Source organism: Anneissia japonica, unplaced genomic scaffold (assembly GCF_011630105.1).
Source record: "Anneissia japonica isolate Jap-2015-1 unplaced genomic scaffold, ASM1163010v1 scaffold287732_len518695_cov146, whole genome shotgun sequence".
NCBI lineage: Eukaryota > Metazoa > Echinodermata > Crinoidea > Comatulida > Comatulidae > Anneissia > Anneissia japonica.
Genome location: NW_022755000.1, coordinates 195,108 through 215,012, shown reverse-complemented (window position 1 = coordinate 215,012; position 19,905 = coordinate 195,108). Strand labels below are relative to the sequence as shown.

Genomic DNA, 19,905 nt, shown 5'->3' with positions numbered 1-19,905 from the left:
TCTACGTACGTGTGACAGTTATGCTACTGCAGGGGAAAGGTTTGTCTATAAATTTGATGACATAATCGTATTTCTTATCGTTTTCATAGGCTTGCGAAAACTCCCTAATGAATGCGTTACTACAAACGTGTATTATAGTGCACTTCTTTCCGTAGCAATAAGACAGTGCATTATAGCGTACTATAGCACGTATACTGTATACCTGTGTAACACGACATTCTTGTATACAGTGCATTTCTGTGCATGCCACAACAAAAATACAGTGTATAGCATTTCTGTGTGTATACTGCTACAACAGTGTGTTAATAAAGTGCTTCACAATGGTTGTTTAGTACAGCTGATTATTATGAATGGATTATGAGTGCACATTTATTATCAGCCTCTGCACACACTGAAGTATGTGCAATTAGGTAAAAAATAATTAATTACTTATCCTGTATTTCCTTGTTATGTTGACAAATGATTACACAAAACAAAATAATTGTCTTTTATTTTTATCCTTGTTTTATTAATTTTATTTATCTTAGTTTTGCATACCAATGAACTTACAGTTCAGGGTCAGAGGTATGCCTTATGACATCATAATTACAATAATATCTCCATTTACACCATAAAATAATAGCACAAATTCTTTAATAAAAATCACAAAGCACCTTCTTAAATATTTCATTAATGCATGATATGCAAATCAAATGGCTGATATATAGTGCGATTAAAGTTAAATCCCTTTAATAATCAATTACTCGAATAAATGATTATAAAAATAAAATATAAACACAAAATAAAATATAAGCCCGAGACAAAGTTTGTCACAGTTAAAAATAAAGGTCTCCCTCCAATTAAAGACCACGTAATTGGAGGGGTTTTTACTATAGAGGGAGACCTGTAATGCTGTAGGCCTATCTCACTTCTATTACTTTGGGAGGCATCATTTAATTCATAAATGTTTTGTTAACATTAATTACCGTTGACCGAAGTTCAAGCAGCAGTGCTAATGGCAGGTTAATGTTGATCAGCAATGCCCACGTCTATTTTCATATCGTAGGTTTGTTTCTTTAAATCCAGCACTTAATGACATTAATGAAAGTACTGTATTCAAATAGACGATTCTGATGCTGTATATAGGGTGATATATATACTTCTGGGCAAAATGGTATACTAACACATTGCATCAATACTATTCTTTGCATGACACTAAAGAAAGTATTTAAATAAACAATTATGATATATTTTAGTTCTTTTTAAATTTTAGATTAAAAAGTGTAATTGCCCTTGCATCAATATTATGTCCAACAAACTATTAAAATAATAATTTTGATACATTTTCAGTTTTATACTTTTAGGCAAAATGGTTTGCTCTCGCATTGAATAAATATTTGTCTAATACACAACATATGGTTTACTCATACTGATAAAAGTAAAGCATTCAAATATACAATTTTGTTATATTTTTAGATCTGTGTAATGTCGAATAATAAAATGGTTGGCTCTAGCATCAAAATTTGATTAGCACAATATTAAAATAATATATCAACTAACAATATTTTGATATATTTTGAGGTATGTCTAATATTTTGAATGGTTTGCTCTGGAATTGCATGCCAACATCAACAAAACATTGAAACAGACAAATTTTGATAAAAACTATACCATATCTTTAAAATATTTTAATAGTAAGTATCAGAAAGAACAATAACATTAAAAGAAATACAGTTTTAAAGGAGTGATAAAACACATGATAAGAGAAGTACAAAAAAAAAAAACGAAAATGTACATACAGGAAATGATTTGAAATACTGTATCTAAAGTTGACGAGTACATATATAAAGTACAATATTTAGTAGAAAAGAACAAGAATGTTTAAAGTAATATGGATTTAAATGAGTTTAGTATGTTTTGTTAGTAAAAAATAAAAACAAATGAATATTAATGTAAAGAAATTTGATTGGTATTGAATCCCAAGTGAAAAGGTTATGTAGTAAAAACAGAAAATACAATATGAAGAGGTGGGATGTGATACCCAATGTATATTACCATATATACAGTATATTATATATAAAAAAAAAAAACCAAAAACAAAACAAAATACAAGATAGGTTAATGTAAATCCAAATTAAAATTTAACAATTATATAACATAAATAGTATATAATTATAATCATTAATTTAAGCTGCCATACTAATTTTGAACATAAATGATTTGCTTCTAGGAACAAATAATGAAATAATTCTTTAATATACTGTAGTAATTATATTCTATTATATAATTATAATCCAGGATAGAAAGAGACTAACTGATATACATATGCATATATAATTGGAATATGTACATGTAGGTATATATAAAATTGTAATCAGTCATTTAACCTACAATGCAAAATTTGATCATAATTGAGTTACAGTTCCTGGCAGCTGATTATATTTTGAAGATTGTCTCTAACACTGATGTAGCTAGTTACCAGAATAGTACAGAAAAATGTACACTAAATGATATAAAAATACTGAAAAAGAACCTAATGTACTGATTATTATTAAGTTGAACTGCATTATATCTATTTACTGTAGTTCCTAACTTAGAAAATCCAATCCTCTCAAAAAAGTTAAATCATTTCAAGATTGTGACTAAAACATAAATAGCACCCTCTACAGTTTCATTTAAGGCTGTTGACAATTCCCCAAACCATTGCAGGTACTCAGGCATTCCAACCGCTGGAACACAAAATTTCGGAGACTGGATGGACACTGGTAAAGTGCCCTCCCCCCACCCCCTGAAATGCTGAAAATATAAGTTTTTTTTAATGGATGCACTCTGCTCTTTCGAAATGTCGAGTATTACTAGGGAAGCCTTTGGACGCTAACATCATTGATGTAGTTGGTGCACACTGGAAAAAGTAACACAGAAATACTCAATTATTGGTACCAAAAGCCACTAAAAGCTGTTTTGTTTTTGTTGGTATTTTGACTTTTTTTTCCTGAAAATTTGGGAGCTTTTTAGAAAATTCAGGAGACTTGGAGATTGCATGGAAATTTAAGAGACTCCAGATCAGGAGGGTTGGAAGGTATGGGTACTGTAGAAAAATTATAATAACTAAAATTGAATAACAATTCAGTACTTTGAAATTTACCAAGATAGGAACTTGAAAATAGCGATATTAAGATGAAAGAGCTAGCAACCATCAGAAAAATCTAGGTGGTTTGTCAAAATAGATCTTGTTACACTTTCAAGAAATAGAACACTAGTGACGTGTGGAAATTGGAGCGTGTTTCACAGAAAGGTAATCCTCGGTGAAGTCAAAGAAATTTGCCATGATTAATAAAATTTATAGTTCATATCTATTGGTACACACTTCATATTAATTCTATTAGCTTGAACTAGTTACGAGTAATTTGTGCGTATTATATATTTATTTGATTATAAATTTATTCCACCTGTGCTATAAAAAGCTTTTTTGCATGATTAAATTTATTTAAAACAAATTTTAAAGCAAGGAAAATAAGTCAAATTGCAAATACAGTACTTTGAATAAAATATAAAATTTATAGTAATGATTGATATATTGTCAAAGATTGTCAATATAAACAACAATAATATAATATATGATAATTATCGAATAATTACTAGCAATTTATGTGTTAATAATGAGTAGTGACCATGAGTGGTTTATCACTACAATCTAATTCAGAATGCTGAGCTTACAGTTCATATACTAATTTTTATCAATTCCAGATTTCAAATTGATTATACATCATCCAAATTAGTGTCTAAGCTTTAAGTGTCATTGAATTTGTAACAATTTATTTTGGAATTGATAGAATTTTGAGTCTAAAGGTCAATGACCTTTGGACAATCTATATTCTTTCCTATTATTACTCGTACAATATACATTACTAATGTGCACAACTCCGGCCATGGGTGTGCAGTGTCTCTTAAACAGAATAAACATGAGAAAAAAATTACCCTCCCACCAAATGTCAAAGCAGCGTTACTCTGCCGTGTAAATTGCAATTATATTCAGATACGCAGAAAGTAATAGCCGCAGCGACTCTGATCCAGATCCCCACTACCAAGCAATGTATTGAGCGAATGCTAATAGTTTACATTCTTCATCACAGCGAATCACTGGATGAACGTTTCAGGATGTTAACATTTAAAAGAGCATAGAATACCTTGGGTTCAAAATTATGATGTAAACTCATGAGATTACCACTTTCAATTTTCTAAAATTATTTAATCTAGGAACAAAAAATATTTTTTAGGATGGATTAAAAATTTACTAGCCTCTCTGCTTCTCTAATTCGTGTGCAGTCTGTTTAGCGTAGGCTTGTTGCAGCATTGTCTGATTAATGTATTCCTTAAATGCCAGCATACCTAATTGTACATGAGAAGCTTCGTTTAAAGCTTGCGAGTTGATGCACATTCTGTACTGATCCGCTGTCAAATCTGTATTGCACTTTTTTGGGTGGTAGATATGGAATATTCCAGGATCGGGTACACGGACCACTTTTAGATTCGACTGTAAATACCTGCGATAAAGATGAACGTCCTCACCACCCCAACCCTTGATGTCAAGATCGAAACCTTTAATTCGCAAGAAGTCAGACTTATATTGGCAGGTCATGCCGAAACCAAAGTCTCGCCAGAAACCAGCTTCTTTACGTATATGGAACTGCTGATCAAGTGGCGGTATAGATTCGTGGTTTGCATAAACCACATCTGGATTATATAAGCTAAATACAATCGGATAATAAACAGATTTTCCTGGTAGCGTGTGATAACGACAATGTTCCAGAAACTCGGGGGTGAATGCAATATCGACATCACAGAAAAACATTAAGACATCTCCCCCTTCCCAATTGTTCACCCCTTCCTGTAACGCCGCCCCTCTTGAAAACTCCCCTTTGGCTGTTACAATCTGATAATTATCGAATCTTGTTACTTCAGTCAATTTATTCAAAATGTCTTTCACTTCTGAAAGTCCTTCCAGTCCAAAGTAAACTACAGTCATAAAAATATTCTTTTCTCCTCTCTCTAAAATCACTTTAAGTCTATCCACAAACATACGGAAATTGTCAACACGCCCTGAAAGTGGAACGATCAGGTAGATCATTACACGACTAGTGTCTATAACTTTCACTTTGACTTTTTGTAATGGCGCAAATGGCCGTAGCACCTGAGCCGAGTGGTAATTCCCAGATGAATGATCCCTGAAGATCAGGTTATAAAACGTGCCGATCATGCGATCGTTTCGGAATATTCCATCTATAAAATTATCTACCGAGAAGTCTTTCTTTGTTTTGCTCATTGAATTTAATTGATTGATAGCAAAGTACACTGCTTCAACTAGATCCTCTTTTCGATCCGCTTTTGGTCGTTCGGATGGTCTATGACTTAAGCCGCCGTTCACACTATAAACAAGCTTTGTGGTTAAACTGCTATATGGCATCACATCGTACTCATCTTTTAAAGCGCGGTTCACATTAATCTTAGCCATCTGCACTCTGATGTGATCGCTCAAAACACGATCCTCAGAGTTTTCCTCGACTTTCTTGTGTTCTAATTCCGTTGCGAGTTTTCGATTGTGAGGCTCATTGATTTCTTGCACCTTGTGCGCTTGCTTCAGTAACTCTGCTTTCAGGTCAGTTATTTGCTGTTTCAACGCCGAAATCTGTGATTTATATTTCTCCTCTAATTCACTAAATGATGCCAAACAGTCCTCTTTTCTATGCAAATCATAAACCTCGGCTGTAGATGTGTGACCCTGAAAAAGATATTAAAAAAATATTAAATATAATATTGTCTGTGTTAAAATCTCTAAAAATCTATTATTATTATTATTAATAAATATTCAATTTTAAGAAAGGATGAAAAAGGATCAACTTCAACAATGAGTCACCGATTAATCAATATGTTTATTTTCACTCACTAATTAACAGTTAAGAAGTGTCTATGTATACAATACACCAACTTGGTGAGTTGAATGTCTGAGCGGTTAAGGAAGGGGTTGCTGCAAAATACAGCCATAATCAGCGCTGGTTCGAACGGTAGTTCTGGAGGTGGAACAAGTCTTCTCGAATAAAGACATAAACTGTAGGCCCAGCGTACACAATTGGCTCATGTGCACTTTAAAGAACCATCTTTCGAGAGCCCATACGGCTCATGTTGTCTTGTGATGGGATTGCCACTTTGAAGAGTGATTTAGTTCACTGCTTGGCATATCCTTGGCCCAAGTGCTTATAAAGCTGAATAAATAAACTACTAAACGACAGAGAAAAACAAAACCAAAACATTTTCTCACTTAAATTACGTTATTTATATAGCACTACAGTAGTCTCTGCTGGCAGGCGATGCCAGCTTCATCTGGTGTTTAAAATTATTTGTTTAAAGCTAGTAGCTTACACTGTACGATGAGTAAGATATTCATATACCTGTATTGAATTTGTATTTTCTAAGATTATTATATCCGTGATCAAAGATTGATCTTTACGCAAAATTGTATTAAAACAGCATACAAAACATGTTACAGACAATGTCTGAGACTGGCATTCTATTTATTGTCATAGCAAATCATGTGAAATAAATTTACATGCTGGAAGAAACACAACTATTCTACATTATTCACAAATTAATGATTTGAAGTTATTATGTGTTGTAAGTTGTCTGCTATATAAATTTTTGTATGAATTTCAGGAAAACAAAAATAAGTTCTACAAGCAATCTTAAAACGGCCACACACTGCCTCGTATGGCAGTTTTACTAGGCGATGCAATGCCATCTTCTAATCTTGGCGGCAGTGTGAATGGATCGTCGCTAAAACGATGTGTTGGCATTGCATTCACCATAAAATCGGGTCAGCCAATAACCGTTGAGCACCCGGCTTTGTGAAATATTAAATTTATATAATAAAGCCAAATAAAAAAATAAAATTGTGTTTTACCGATAAAAATATATACTTTAAAAACACTGGATAAGTCTGTATCTTGTGTTAATTTTTTTTTTCTTTTTCTTCTCTATTTTCTCATGTTTTTATGCAACTGTATCACAACTTCAGTATGAAAAAACAAAGAACCTATTTCTACCGTGAATAGATATTTCTAATGTGTGTCTCTGTTTAAACATAAACTCCCACATATTATTGTCATTAGAGGTGTAAATTGATTTTCAAGTAGACAATCAATAGTGAGTAGTGCTATAAAAAAGCGGAAAACAAACATCAAGCAAGCCAGTGTAAGTTTAATACACTCAAAACCCTTTTACAAAATGACCTTTTCTAAATTACTTCATGTTAAAATGGAACCACTTTGGAATTTTAAAATGAAAGTATTCCTGACTAACTAATTGAAGACTCAGTATGTTTGCCAAATACTTATGCAATAAAAACTGATTTCGTTCACATATCTGGTAGGGCAAAACATCATTCCTATTAAATTTCCTGACACAAAAACATCATTGAAAAAAAATGAAGGTACGTGTCGATTCTGATGTCAAACAAAGATATCAATCACTAACAATTCTTTAATAAAAAAAAAAGAGATAAATATCAAGCTATAGCTTTCTGTTTTCAGGTCTTAATTTTGTTATGTCTACTTTCATGATCCTCTTAAATCTATTAAAAATGTCAATATCATGAGCTTTCCAGCTATGATTGGCTATACTACAGCCTGCAGAGCTAAATTTTTTTTTTGTAGATGCATCTGCTACTATAACTATATTATGTATTATATGCAATACATATAGCTAACTATTAAACGTAATCATAATTAAATTCAACAGTTGAATACTCGGTCAGCTTTTCAACTCAAAATTGGAGAAAGCAAATACAGTTATGTTATTACTCACTAAGTAATTTCTGTTCCTATAACCTAGACTAGACCCTTAAATTGGCTAGTAATCAAGTTGCTTAGTAGAAAGTCTATAAATCAAATAGTGCTGAACTACAGTAGAATCTTTGGGACCTCCCCTATTAAAGGGACACCCAGTTAAGGAAACATCCTTATTAAGTGGACACTTTTTCAGCCACAAGACAAAGAAAAGTAACTTTTAAAACTGTGGCCAAACACTATTCAGGGGACTCTTCATCGCGTTGCTGTCACACGTAATGAGTAACAGGCTTAACATAAACATGGGCGAGTAATATTCAAAGAAAAACTATGGAATTTCTACATATTGTAGGTCCAACTTACAGTACACTGTCCTGCTGAAGATTGTGACAAATTGCGATGTTTGGAAAACGTGTGATCAGGGCTGGAAAAAGTGCGCGACTGGAGGTCGGAGGCATTGACCTTTAACCCAGAGGCATTTTAGAAACTTTTTTTTTTTTTTTTTTTTTTTTGCACATCACAATTTAATGCATAAATATAATATTTTTGCTTGCACCAAAACACTAAATGTACTACTGTTTCGCTGTAATAGTGTAAAGATAACATTTGGTCCTGGAGACATTTGATCAAGATAATTTTCATGGTTGGAGCCACAGAAAACTTTTTTCCAGGCCTGCGTGTGATATTGAACAACGAATAGCATTCATGTGATTATAAATTCAATATTTCAAATACATTACTGGTTTTTCAAGATTTTACCATAGTTAAAATTTTAAAATGTATTCTCAAAAACCATCTGTATTCTGTGAAAAAAAAAATCAATTTGCGAGAATATGTACCGGTACTAACAGATGAGATAATCATCGACACTTGCGCTTAGATTATGAATACAAATTAGAAACAAATGGCCTTCAGCAAATTTCTACACAAATATGAAAAATGACCAACTTGACAACTCAATATTTTTGCTTTTGAGTTTTAAACAACATGACATCTAAGTACGCACTCTGCATGATCTGTCAAATCCTAGCCATGACATGGGTATCTCAATTGTAATGAATTATGACAAAAAGGAACTAAATAGAAAATCTGTATTAATTTTGTATTCAGTTCTACCATACTGTATGCTTTTATGTATATTTCATATTTCTTTGTTTGTTTTATCCCTGAAAACACTCTTTTATTTCCAATTGTTTATTATCCTATTATCCATAGGTATTGAAATACACACCATTGGGTTTGGATTCTGTATTTTCAATACAGTACTTGGATTATGTATTATACTTCTTATCTGAGATTAATCAGTGGACCTTTCAGGTTTAACAAAAATGATAATTATTAGGATGTATATTATATTACGATAATTGATAGTATAGTAATAATAATAATAATAATATTCACAATAATATGATAATTGTAACAACTGTAACATCAACAACATTACAATAATTTACCCATGTACTGCTTCTGTTTGCATTAGATTTATTATAAATATTATATTCTTATTTTTTTTAATGTATATTATATATAATTCTAGTATAATTATACATTAACACTTTGATATTTTCAGCCTTGAAAATTTGCCACATTCATGAATATTTTAACGTTTTGTGTTGGCTCGATTATAATTATCATCTTACTGTAATATCATCACCACCGCTACAACTATTGTTGTTATTAATATTATCATTATCATCCTTATTATTAATCATTATCAAAAGACATTTGAAGGCTAACTGTTCTGCAACATTTGTAGTAGAACTGTAGAGGATCACTTTTTAATACCATGGTCTTAGGTTCAAATCCAATCTTTCTATACTAAAAAAACAAATCTATTTCTTTGCCTCATAAAGACCTGTAATTAATAATAGAGAATTATGTATCCTGACGAAATGCTAGATTTTGGATAATGAAATAAAGGAATACATTAAAGTTTAATATCTGATATCTATTATACCTTCATAAAAGAAAATAATTATTCATATTATTCATTACTATAGATTTACATATTGTAGTATGTAAGTTGTAATAAATGAATTGTATTATATTACATACAGTACTACAGTATGAATGGCTGTGAATAATAAATAGAGTAATTGGGCAAATTAGCGGAATTCTCTGGCAACAGGTTGAACTGTTAGCTCTTGGGTGCCCTTACTCTAGGTCAACAATGTCAAATCAATTTCATTTTCTTAATTACTGTATGCTGCTGTTCTTTGTCTCAAGTATTTCCACTGGGAATAGGAACATTGCAGCTAAGATAAAAAAAAGAATTTGTAGTAACTTAGGAAAAATATTTTCTTCAATTAATTCTGTGAAGGAAATATTAAATGTTTTTGTTTTGGAATGTTATTAATTATGAGGAGAACACTACGGTGAATGGGAGATATGAGGGTTTAGAATGCTCACATTCCCTGACCAATCAAATATAGACATTTAGTTGTAATAATGTTCAGGTTATATCAAGTTCCCAGTGCATTTGCTGTCTGGAGCTGATCCTTCCTTGAAATATATTTTTTACATTCTACACTGCTGAGGTAAACAAACCATATCCAGTGTTAAACAAGAATAAATTTTCCAAACACTATAACAAAAAAATTGTAAAAAATATGAAAATATAAAAATTATAATAAAACTGAATGATAACAGGCATAGGCTGGTTTGGGCCTGAGGGGTGAAAAAACTGAAAATTTGAAACTAAATTCCTATATATTCCAATGAAAAACTCATGTCATTTTTAACTCTATATAACCCACTTAGCAGAACTAGTATGACATCAAATGGGGGATAAGTCCACAACCCCCTCCTCTGCACACTATGCCAATAGAAAATGGTTTTCCACAAACCTGATGGTGTCTTGTCTGTATAGGTAATTTGCCATTGAGCGTCCCGTTTGTACAGCTCTCAAAGTTGATCAGAAACAGAAGGAACCCCATGCAGAAGGCAATACCAAGCTTCACGCACACTCTCATTGATGGCAGACGCATCTTGCATAATTTACAATCACCTCACATGGAATAGAACCAAGCACTGTGGTCACTTGAAATCACCATTACCTATGGAAATATAAATAATGTGTAATGGTTAAGATTTATTAATAAATTTGTCAATCAATCAATCAAATATTGGGTAAGATTAACGTTTCTATAGCAGTACAATAAACAAAAGTAATATAATTAGTATGATTAATAATATGAATGCAGTACACCAGAAGACAATCCCCTACACTTTTTTGTTTAAATTCAATATTACTTCAGAGAATGAACTGCTCAACAGAATGGGAACGTTCACAAAATGAGACTTACAGTACACCACTACCTTTGATATTTCAGCAAGCACATAGAAATTATAATATTAATGTAATATAAATTTGCCTATGGCAAAAATCTTTTTAACATGGCATAAATCTAATATCTTCTTTTGGTGAAAGATACAATTATGATATTTATTACTGTATTGTTTCTTTGTATGGAACATTCCATCATTCACCTCATTAAAATAGTTCAACCCTTTGCACTCATATTCATTTAAAAAATATTTTATGTATCTATAATATATAAAATGAACACTCAGCACTTTTAAGAATACTATACACTTGCTCAAGCTTTCACCAATGCGGTGGACTTGATCAGGAGACTACAAATTTGTATTGTTTTTATATTGTTCTCCAAACTAAGTCGGCTACACCTTTTATTTACTTTGATCAACGGCGAGTTGATTGGCCGAGCGGTTAAGTCAGGGGAACCGTGACCTTCAGCTCTAATATCGGCATTGGTTCGAACGGCTCACTCGCCAATGGTTCCGGTGGTGGAACAAGTCTTCTCGGATAAGGACTTTAAACCATAGGCCCAGTGTACGCATTTGGCTCGTGTGCACTTTAAAGAACCCTGTACATCATTCGAGAAGAGTAGGGGGTTACTCCGGTGTACTGGTCCATTAAGTCCCCTGTTGCTAAATGGATATGCCACGTAGGACAGTGATTAAGTTCACTTATTGGCATATCCTTGGCCCTCGTGCCTAAAGAAATGAAATGAAATATTCACACTGATAATCCCAATCAATAGAAAGAAATTTAAGCAATGTTGGTTTACAGCCAGTCATGTGACGTACAGTTGGTATACCATGGAAAACATTACAGCGTGATCAGTGAAAATATATAGGAAAAGATAATCTTATGGTTTAAAAAAAAATCACCCACTGTTAACGTGAGAAATAAATGTTTGGAGGCCAGTATCTTTTGGAGCATTAACTAATTATTAAGGCAAAATTCTCAATTTAAAGTCACTATTATGTTCATTTATTTTTATTTTGAGCTCATCACTTGTGGCCTTGATGCTCTCTGGACTGATCAACTTACTGTGATTATTCTACCTCTGCAGATGCCATACAGTAGCTGGGGCTTCTGGTGGGTGATTCTTACGCATAATCTGCTACAAATATTGAAATTATTATATGTTTCCATCGTAATCTGCTCTAAATACTTCACCCCACCATACACAAGGTATTACCATTTGTCATCATGCCTAGAAGAGACCAGAGTGGGACCTTTCTAGAGCCACCCTTACAGTCATATAACTGTCTCTTATACACATCTCGTGATCAGTGAAAATATATAGGAAAAGATAATCTTATGGTTTAAAAAAAAATCACCCACTGTTAACGTGAGAAATAAATGGCAATACTAATATTCTAGTGTTCTCCTTGCATTGTATTCTTTGAAATTTATGTGATTATTCATAAACCTTAGCTACTGTAGACTAGAAATCGTGAAGTAGTTGGCGGGTTTGAAGACTCTTGTGCATACCTGAACAGGCTGTAGATATGTACGGGTCTACAGTACGCATAATATTTGTCGAAATATCCAAATGTTTGGAGGCCAGTATCTTTTGGAGCATTAACTAACTATTAAGGCAAAATTCTCAATTTAAATTTCCAATCAATTTGGTATAGTTCACTGGTGTCCCAACCAAGATTATTCATCATTATACCTCCCTGGCCGCCAATACAATTGTCATGTACAACAACTCTGCGCTAGAGTCCATTGTTTAAATCCAACATCCAAGTCAGGCGACACTAATCAACGAATCGGTCTATGAATTACATTTTCTTAAATTTCCTCCTCTTCCTACTCTATTTGATATCCTCATCAAAATCACATCATTACTGACAGGTGAGTTATCGGCAACATCTACATCCTCATCATCATCCTCCTCATCAATAAGCCAATAAAAGCTTCAGGATCCGAGATCGATTTAGCATTTGTCGATCATAAATATGAGCATGCTCTAACACCATCTCTGACACAGGTACAAAACACTTTCAATATCATCAATAATAATGACCACAGAGAAATCTTAAGATCAATAATAGTAGCATGATGAGGCATCAGTTAAACTGCAGAAAAAGAAACTCACAACGGGATAGTCACAGATGCCAACAGAAGTTATACAGTGTTTGCAAATCAACTTTCAATTTTAACAGATATACTGATAGTAAACATTATATTAAAATATTAAAATCGAGTCACTACGTAGCTAGTGTGTATGATCTAGCTTAAGTAGTGTGGTAGAAGGATTCGCAGGTAGGATGGATACCTGACACGGGCCACGACCTAAACGCTCCTTCTGTGGCCGGACAGGGGACTGGAAATGGACCAGTACACCGGGATAACCCCTACTCTTCTCGAATGATGTACTTGATTCTTTAAAGTGCACATGAGCCAATTGTGTACACTGGACCTACGGTTTAAAGTCCTTATCCAAGAAGACTTGTTCCACCACCGGAACCATAGGCGAGCACGCTGTTCAAACCAGCGCCGATATTATGGCAGTATCACGGTTCCCTTGTCTTAACTGTTCGGCCAGACGACTCGCCTATGGCATGATCTTAAAGACTTATCCTAACCAGGTTAGAGAAAATGTAATTTTACTGGAGTAGAACATTTTTAGATTGTGTTGAGAATGATTTGTTTGTGGGGGTGGGGGAGAGGGGCGTAAATTCGAATAAATACGGTCTAAGTACATTTTTACTTTATGAAGTGAATAATGTATGTTTAGAATAAAGGTAATGTTCAGTATGTAATTTTTTTAATTTAAAGACAAAAACATTATTTTATTTACTGAAGCATAATGTAGATGCATGGAGATGACATAAATGATATAATTATATTAATGTTACTATTCCATTAGCCACTGTCGTCTCACAATTGCCTGTCATTTTCAGACACTGCTAAATCGGTTGACATTACGACTAACGATCATCATTTCTATTATTGACTGTATCATATCGCATAGTATTGATCAGACCTTCAACATACTGTATGTCACTATTATGTTCATTTATTTTTATTTTGAGCTCATCACTTGTGGCCTTGATGCTCTCTGGACTGATCAACTTACTGTGATTATTCTACCTCTGCAGATGCCATACAGTAGCTGGGGCTTCTGGTGGGTGATTCTTACGCATAATCTGCTACAAATATTGAAATTATTATATGTTTCCATCGTAATCTGCTCTAAATACTTCACCCCACCATACACAAGGTATTACCATTTGTCATCATGCCTAGAAGAGACCAGAGTGGGACCTTTCTAGAGCCACCCTTACAGTCATATAATAGCTGCAAACGTCAAAGGTTTTTTGTGGATATGATTAAGAAGACCAACGTACATGGATATGATGTGCATGTGGAGAACCCTTAAGGTCTCCAGCAATGGCAGTGCCAATATAAAGTGCACTTTCCTAATTGGATTTGTCAGCACTCACTGATAGAGGGGGACTCAAATCCCCATTCCATCCTATATTTAAAAGACAATGTGCCTCACAATGTTTTTTTTTTACATTCATAAGGGCCCAGATTAGTATTAATACAGATTAAACATATGGAAAATCCTAAAACAAAATCCACTTTTAAGAATATTTCTATAGTAAGAATGATGTCGATTCTATATATCTTTTAAGTAAATATATCTATAAACGTAGTACACACGATTTCATGTAACAAATAACCCATATTTTAAATGCTTTAAGGTTCAATACAGTACTTCTTTTGAAAAGGTTAATGGATTTGAATGACCCAATTGTGTATGAATCACAGAATACCATTAATTTGAATAAAATCAAGAAAAGTAGCTAGAGGGTTGTTATTTCCATTTCTATAATATGATAAAATATTTGTGTTCATATTACTGCCATTTTTAACTGGATGCAAACAGCATCTTTGATGCATACTTGTGCATTAGAAATACACATTATGTAGAAAATTTGTGTGCGATAAAGAAAAATACCTTTCGATAAACTAGGACTTTAAAAAGGTCACAAAATAGTAATTAAACAACATTACAAAATTATCACAGCTTAGAAAAACAGCTAAAAAATGCTAACAGTGGCCAGAGGGAGAAAAAAAAAAAATTTTTATGACATATTTATTGATTCATAATTTCCAGAAATTACATAAAAATCAATCCACAAAATATCTAACATACTGATTAAGAGAAATATAAAAGCTAGATTAAAAGCTTAAGGGAAACATTCACTTTTTTTTTTAACAAGAACCAGTAAAATTTTGCCTTACATCAGTTTTCTTTTCTTTTTCTTTTTTTTTTGTGCAAATTTTGGGCTCAAAATGTTCTTATTTTATACACTTTTGGAAGATTATTATTGTATAGCAGTATATTACTATAGTGTATTATTGAGGGTATTATTACATAGTCCCACCTACTACACTGCATATACTGTAAGGTACAGAAGATAAGATTTGTTTTAACTCAGCCTCAATTTGTTCTTTATTATATTCTTATTATTTAAGCAATTTTAGCCTCAGTGATCTTATAAAATGTGTTCTAATAAAAAGAATTAAAAAAAGTGTACAAAAGCTTGATTAAAATCTTAAGGAAGATGTATGTGTTGCACTCAAGAGTACCTTCGGCAGCATAATCTATTTATACATTTTCTAAGAGCTCTGATGTTGTGATTCAATTTCATTAGACTTTTAATAACCTAAATGAACAGTTTATCAAAAACCTCTTAACCTGTCAAAAAAAAAGCTTTTATCTTTAACAGAAATCTGTGAAACTTCAATTCTCAAAATAAAGCAGTAATCATGACACTAATAACGTGGTAATTTTTTTACATAAAAGATTGAAGGCCTTCGACATGACAGAAAACCATTACAGAGGATATAGCTGAACACACATTTTGAGATTTTAATGCTACTGTTAGTATGAGTGATAGATGTAAGTCCCCTCAAGGGCCATCTGCTTGGACCTACAACAAATTTATTGGTAATAAATTTCAAAATGATAGACTATTCTTTAATTCTAAGGACTTTATTTGAAATAACAAGCTTCAGTAAATATCTAAAATTTATCAGTCAATCATTCATCTTTACTTTCTTGCAAACAATAAAATAGAATATAAAAGTAAATGCAAGTAACACAACTTTTATACCAATAATTTTTCCAGCATAATATTACTTTATTTAACCAATTAAACAAAATAATTTTGCAAGTCAAGTCTATACTTTAGTTGCCAACAATGTAGATTTTATTTGGCTTAAATAATAGATCATCTTATAAAATTAAAAAAGCATTTTTGATGTTTCAATTTATTACCATTAAATAGAAACATTTTCGATATGTTTCAATTCAATGGCAATAAACTAAATAATAAAAAGAAGGCTTTTTTGGAAGGGTGTTGGGGAGAGATAAGAAATCTATACAAATATAATTTAATTTTGCAATTGTTATGTTTGTACTTTGTCAGCAAAGTACACTTTTAACAATATTTTTTTTTTTAAAGAAATCACAATAAATTGTATTTAGGATGAATTAGAGAAACATCTTAGTAAATTAAAAACATTTCTCAATTGTTTTAAATCAATAAACAAATAAATTGAAATTAAGTTTTTTGGAAGAGTAGGGGAAAGGATGAGAAATTTATACCAAATGATATTATGAAAGAATGCTTTTAACATTGCAAGAACTTTATGTAGGAAACATGAAATTCTGTATGTTTTCATGAATTTTAGTATGAAAGTTTAATGGCATCATTAAAAGTATACATATCATATAGATGATCTAACATTTAACCTAATATTGCAGAATAAATGCCTTTTGAAAATGCAAACCTACTAAGCTCATTATAAGATCTTTATATATCATGCTTTCTACGGTAATGCTTGATTGCAGTAAAGTATAATATATTATAACGCAAAACAGTTAGCTGGGTTAGACCCTAACCTAAAGTGTATTTTTAAATGTCATGTGTGTTACTTTGATGTGTGAATAGAGGTTTTACGTATAATATGCAGGGCCCCAATGGAAATCTATTTGTGCTTACCCTGGGTAAATATAGATAATTTAATCATAATTATTCATAACAGCATTACCAATCACTTATGCATGTTAATTACAGTGTCGCAAGAAATTTTTATCTAATTCTGATTTTTATTTGAAAACTTATAACTTACTTATACTTACAAAATAAAGTAATAAAATATTACATAAATTTAATTTGTCACACACATATTTAATTTGGATTTCTTATTGGTTTCAACAGAGAATGCAATAATCTGATAAAAAAACTAAAGCAATTCATCATTATTGTGCAGTGTTGAAATATTTTTTCAAGTACACTCTAATGCATTTACAACATCGTATTTACGTCATTATCCAGATTATCTGTTTTACAGCCAATACTTACATTGTTCGCTTCAATTTCTTTCACTAAAAGAAATCACATCCAGTACAACTAAAATTTCTGAACTTTTTAAAATTTGCGTTCAAATAGCATTATTTCCTCATGAGACCAGGGATAAAAAAAATTAATTTGAACATACACTTTAATAAGAGCGGCACTTTTCATTACGATGATGAGTTAATGCGTACGTATTGATATTGATATATGAAAAAATACATCAAATAACTTACAATTAGGAACAAAAGTAAAATGGTAAATTAAATTATATAGTTTTTTAAGTATAATCCACATCTTTCATTGTTTTGCTGAATATTTCTATTTATTCAATTCCTTCTATCATCTACCATATCGTCTCTAATAAACACCCTGGGGGCGTTGCATTTTTTCAAAGGTGAATTTTTACTAGAGGTGAATTGTAAAATCAGAAATTACCTAAACAAGCTGCTTTAAATGGTCAATGTTCTTGATTTATAGAGGAACAAGTTAATGTGCAGGGTAGCTCCAAGCCTCCTGCTATTTTTGTTGCTGGTTATTTGAACATCAATAATTCCTTGTGTTTCAAAAAGAAATGAAATATCTTCGAGTTCTCTTGGGGTAAATGTCCGACGATGCAGCGCGGTGCTTCTCCTTTCACAACAGCAATCGCGTGCTTTTTAACAAGGCTAACGAAATACCATGAGAGAAACACAAAATAGGCCTAGGCCTAGTGATCGTGAAGACAGTAAACATCAAACGTTTAGGGTAAGCTTTTTATTTTTTATTTTTTTTATTTTTTTCATTTCGTATCAAAGAAAGCAGCACACAGTACGGTATTACTCCTTGTTTGTCAACCTTTTTATGGACTGGATACCCATGTTAATTGATTGGCCACTCATTGCAAAATGAAAAAAAAAAACTCAGAGGGGGCGTTTATTAGAAGAGGGGCATTTATTAGAGACAATACGGTATTTCAGAATAGAAAACATAAATTAGACTGACACAGGAACCGTCTATCATCTCACGTCCTTATAAAATACCCTGACGGCGGTCTACAGAGTAATAAACATCAAGTATCGAGTAAAGCTCTGTTTAGATTATCAAGTTTTCTTTGGGAAAATTGTATGCCCATATATAGTCATGATATGATGTCATCATGAACATACCCATATATAGTCACGATGTGATGTCATCATGACCATATTTAGGCATGTCACCGCTTTTGGTCAAATGAAATTTGATAGACTGGACTGTTTACGTACACTGTACTGTTAAAATGCATTACGTAATTCCGTCCCCCTCCCCACTGCTCCTTATCTCTTTCCATCCACTCTTCTCGTTACATTACTTTGAAAATTACTTTTTATCGATGGTTACATCGGAAACAATAAATCACAAACATTTGCTCAAGTTGGAACACAGGAACTTTGGTACAACTGCAGTTATCAATAAAAAAAAAGTCATTACGAGGATGTTTTTCATTTTGATAGAAAAAAAAAAACAAAAACTGTGGTTCACAATCTATCAATATCATCAAAGAGACCTAGAAACTTTTAGAAGAAATTTAATGATTATGAGCCATATAGCCGATTCAACAAAAATTCTAATCTTGTATGTAGAATATTTAATGTACCTCCCCTCTTTTGAGAATTTAGATTTTTTTTTTTTTAAAGTGCAATTAATTCTTAAAGAATGAAATCTACATTTTTCCATTTATCATCCCATAATTTTCAATTGCAATTTAACATTTTTTACTCTCAATAATTAATTTCTACAGTACACAACACGATGATTTGATGTGTCTTCTCTCTTTGTCTGTAATGCTTTGTCTTTCTTTTCTTCATCTGTCTTCTTTCTTTTGTACAATCTGTTTGGGCTCTGTCCCCTCCCTTGTCATTTACATCCTAAGGAGTTTTCTAAATGTTTTCCTTATTATCAAAAGCAATTTTTAATAATGTACGGTATATTGTCAATTTATAACTTTGAACATTATTTTAATCTGATCAGTTTTAATAAATACAAGATTTAATTTCATTTAACCAGTATTAAAACAAATACTATTGCTACCCCAGAAAAACTTAAATTATTTGTTTCCATAAAACTTGTTAAATTTTCTTAAATATTTTGAACATTTGTATTTACTTTTGGCTGAACAAAGAGCAAATTTGCTTTTCAATACATTTCAAATTTATTATAAATTATAATTCATTCCATTATTAAAAGTACAATTCACTGAACAAATTAAGGCTACGGTCACATTAGCGTCTCAAGCCTGGCTTGACTCACCGCGGGTGAGATTTCGAGCCAGGCTCGAAATTCTGGGTCGGTCACACTAGTTGGATTGACCTCTAAATTATGAAAGTCGAAACAGCAGAGCAAGTAAGGGAGAGTTTGACCAACTCTGTTTCACGGG

General features: G+C 32.2%; 1 protein-coding gene across 1 annotated transcript in view; it reads right to left on the bottom strand.

Moving 5' to 3' along the window:
• Positions 1-481: 481 nt before the first annotated feature.
• LOC117123315 (chondroitin sulfate N-acetylgalactosaminyltransferase 1-like) overlaps positions 482-19,905 on the bottom strand; it is a 53,252-nt gene continuing 33,828 nt past the window's right edge. Inside the window, exons 3-4 of the mRNA XM_033269200.1 lie at positions 10,664-10,873; positions 482-5,758 (exon numbers count right to left, since the gene is read on the bottom strand). Of these exons, the coding sequence (XP_033125091.1) occupies positions 4,274-5,758; positions 10,664-10,804 (1,626 nt within the window). The 5' untranslated portion in view covers positions 10,805-10,873 and the 3' untranslated portion in view covers positions 482-4,273. The remainder of the gene's footprint in view (positions 5,759-10,663; positions 10,874-19,905) is intronic.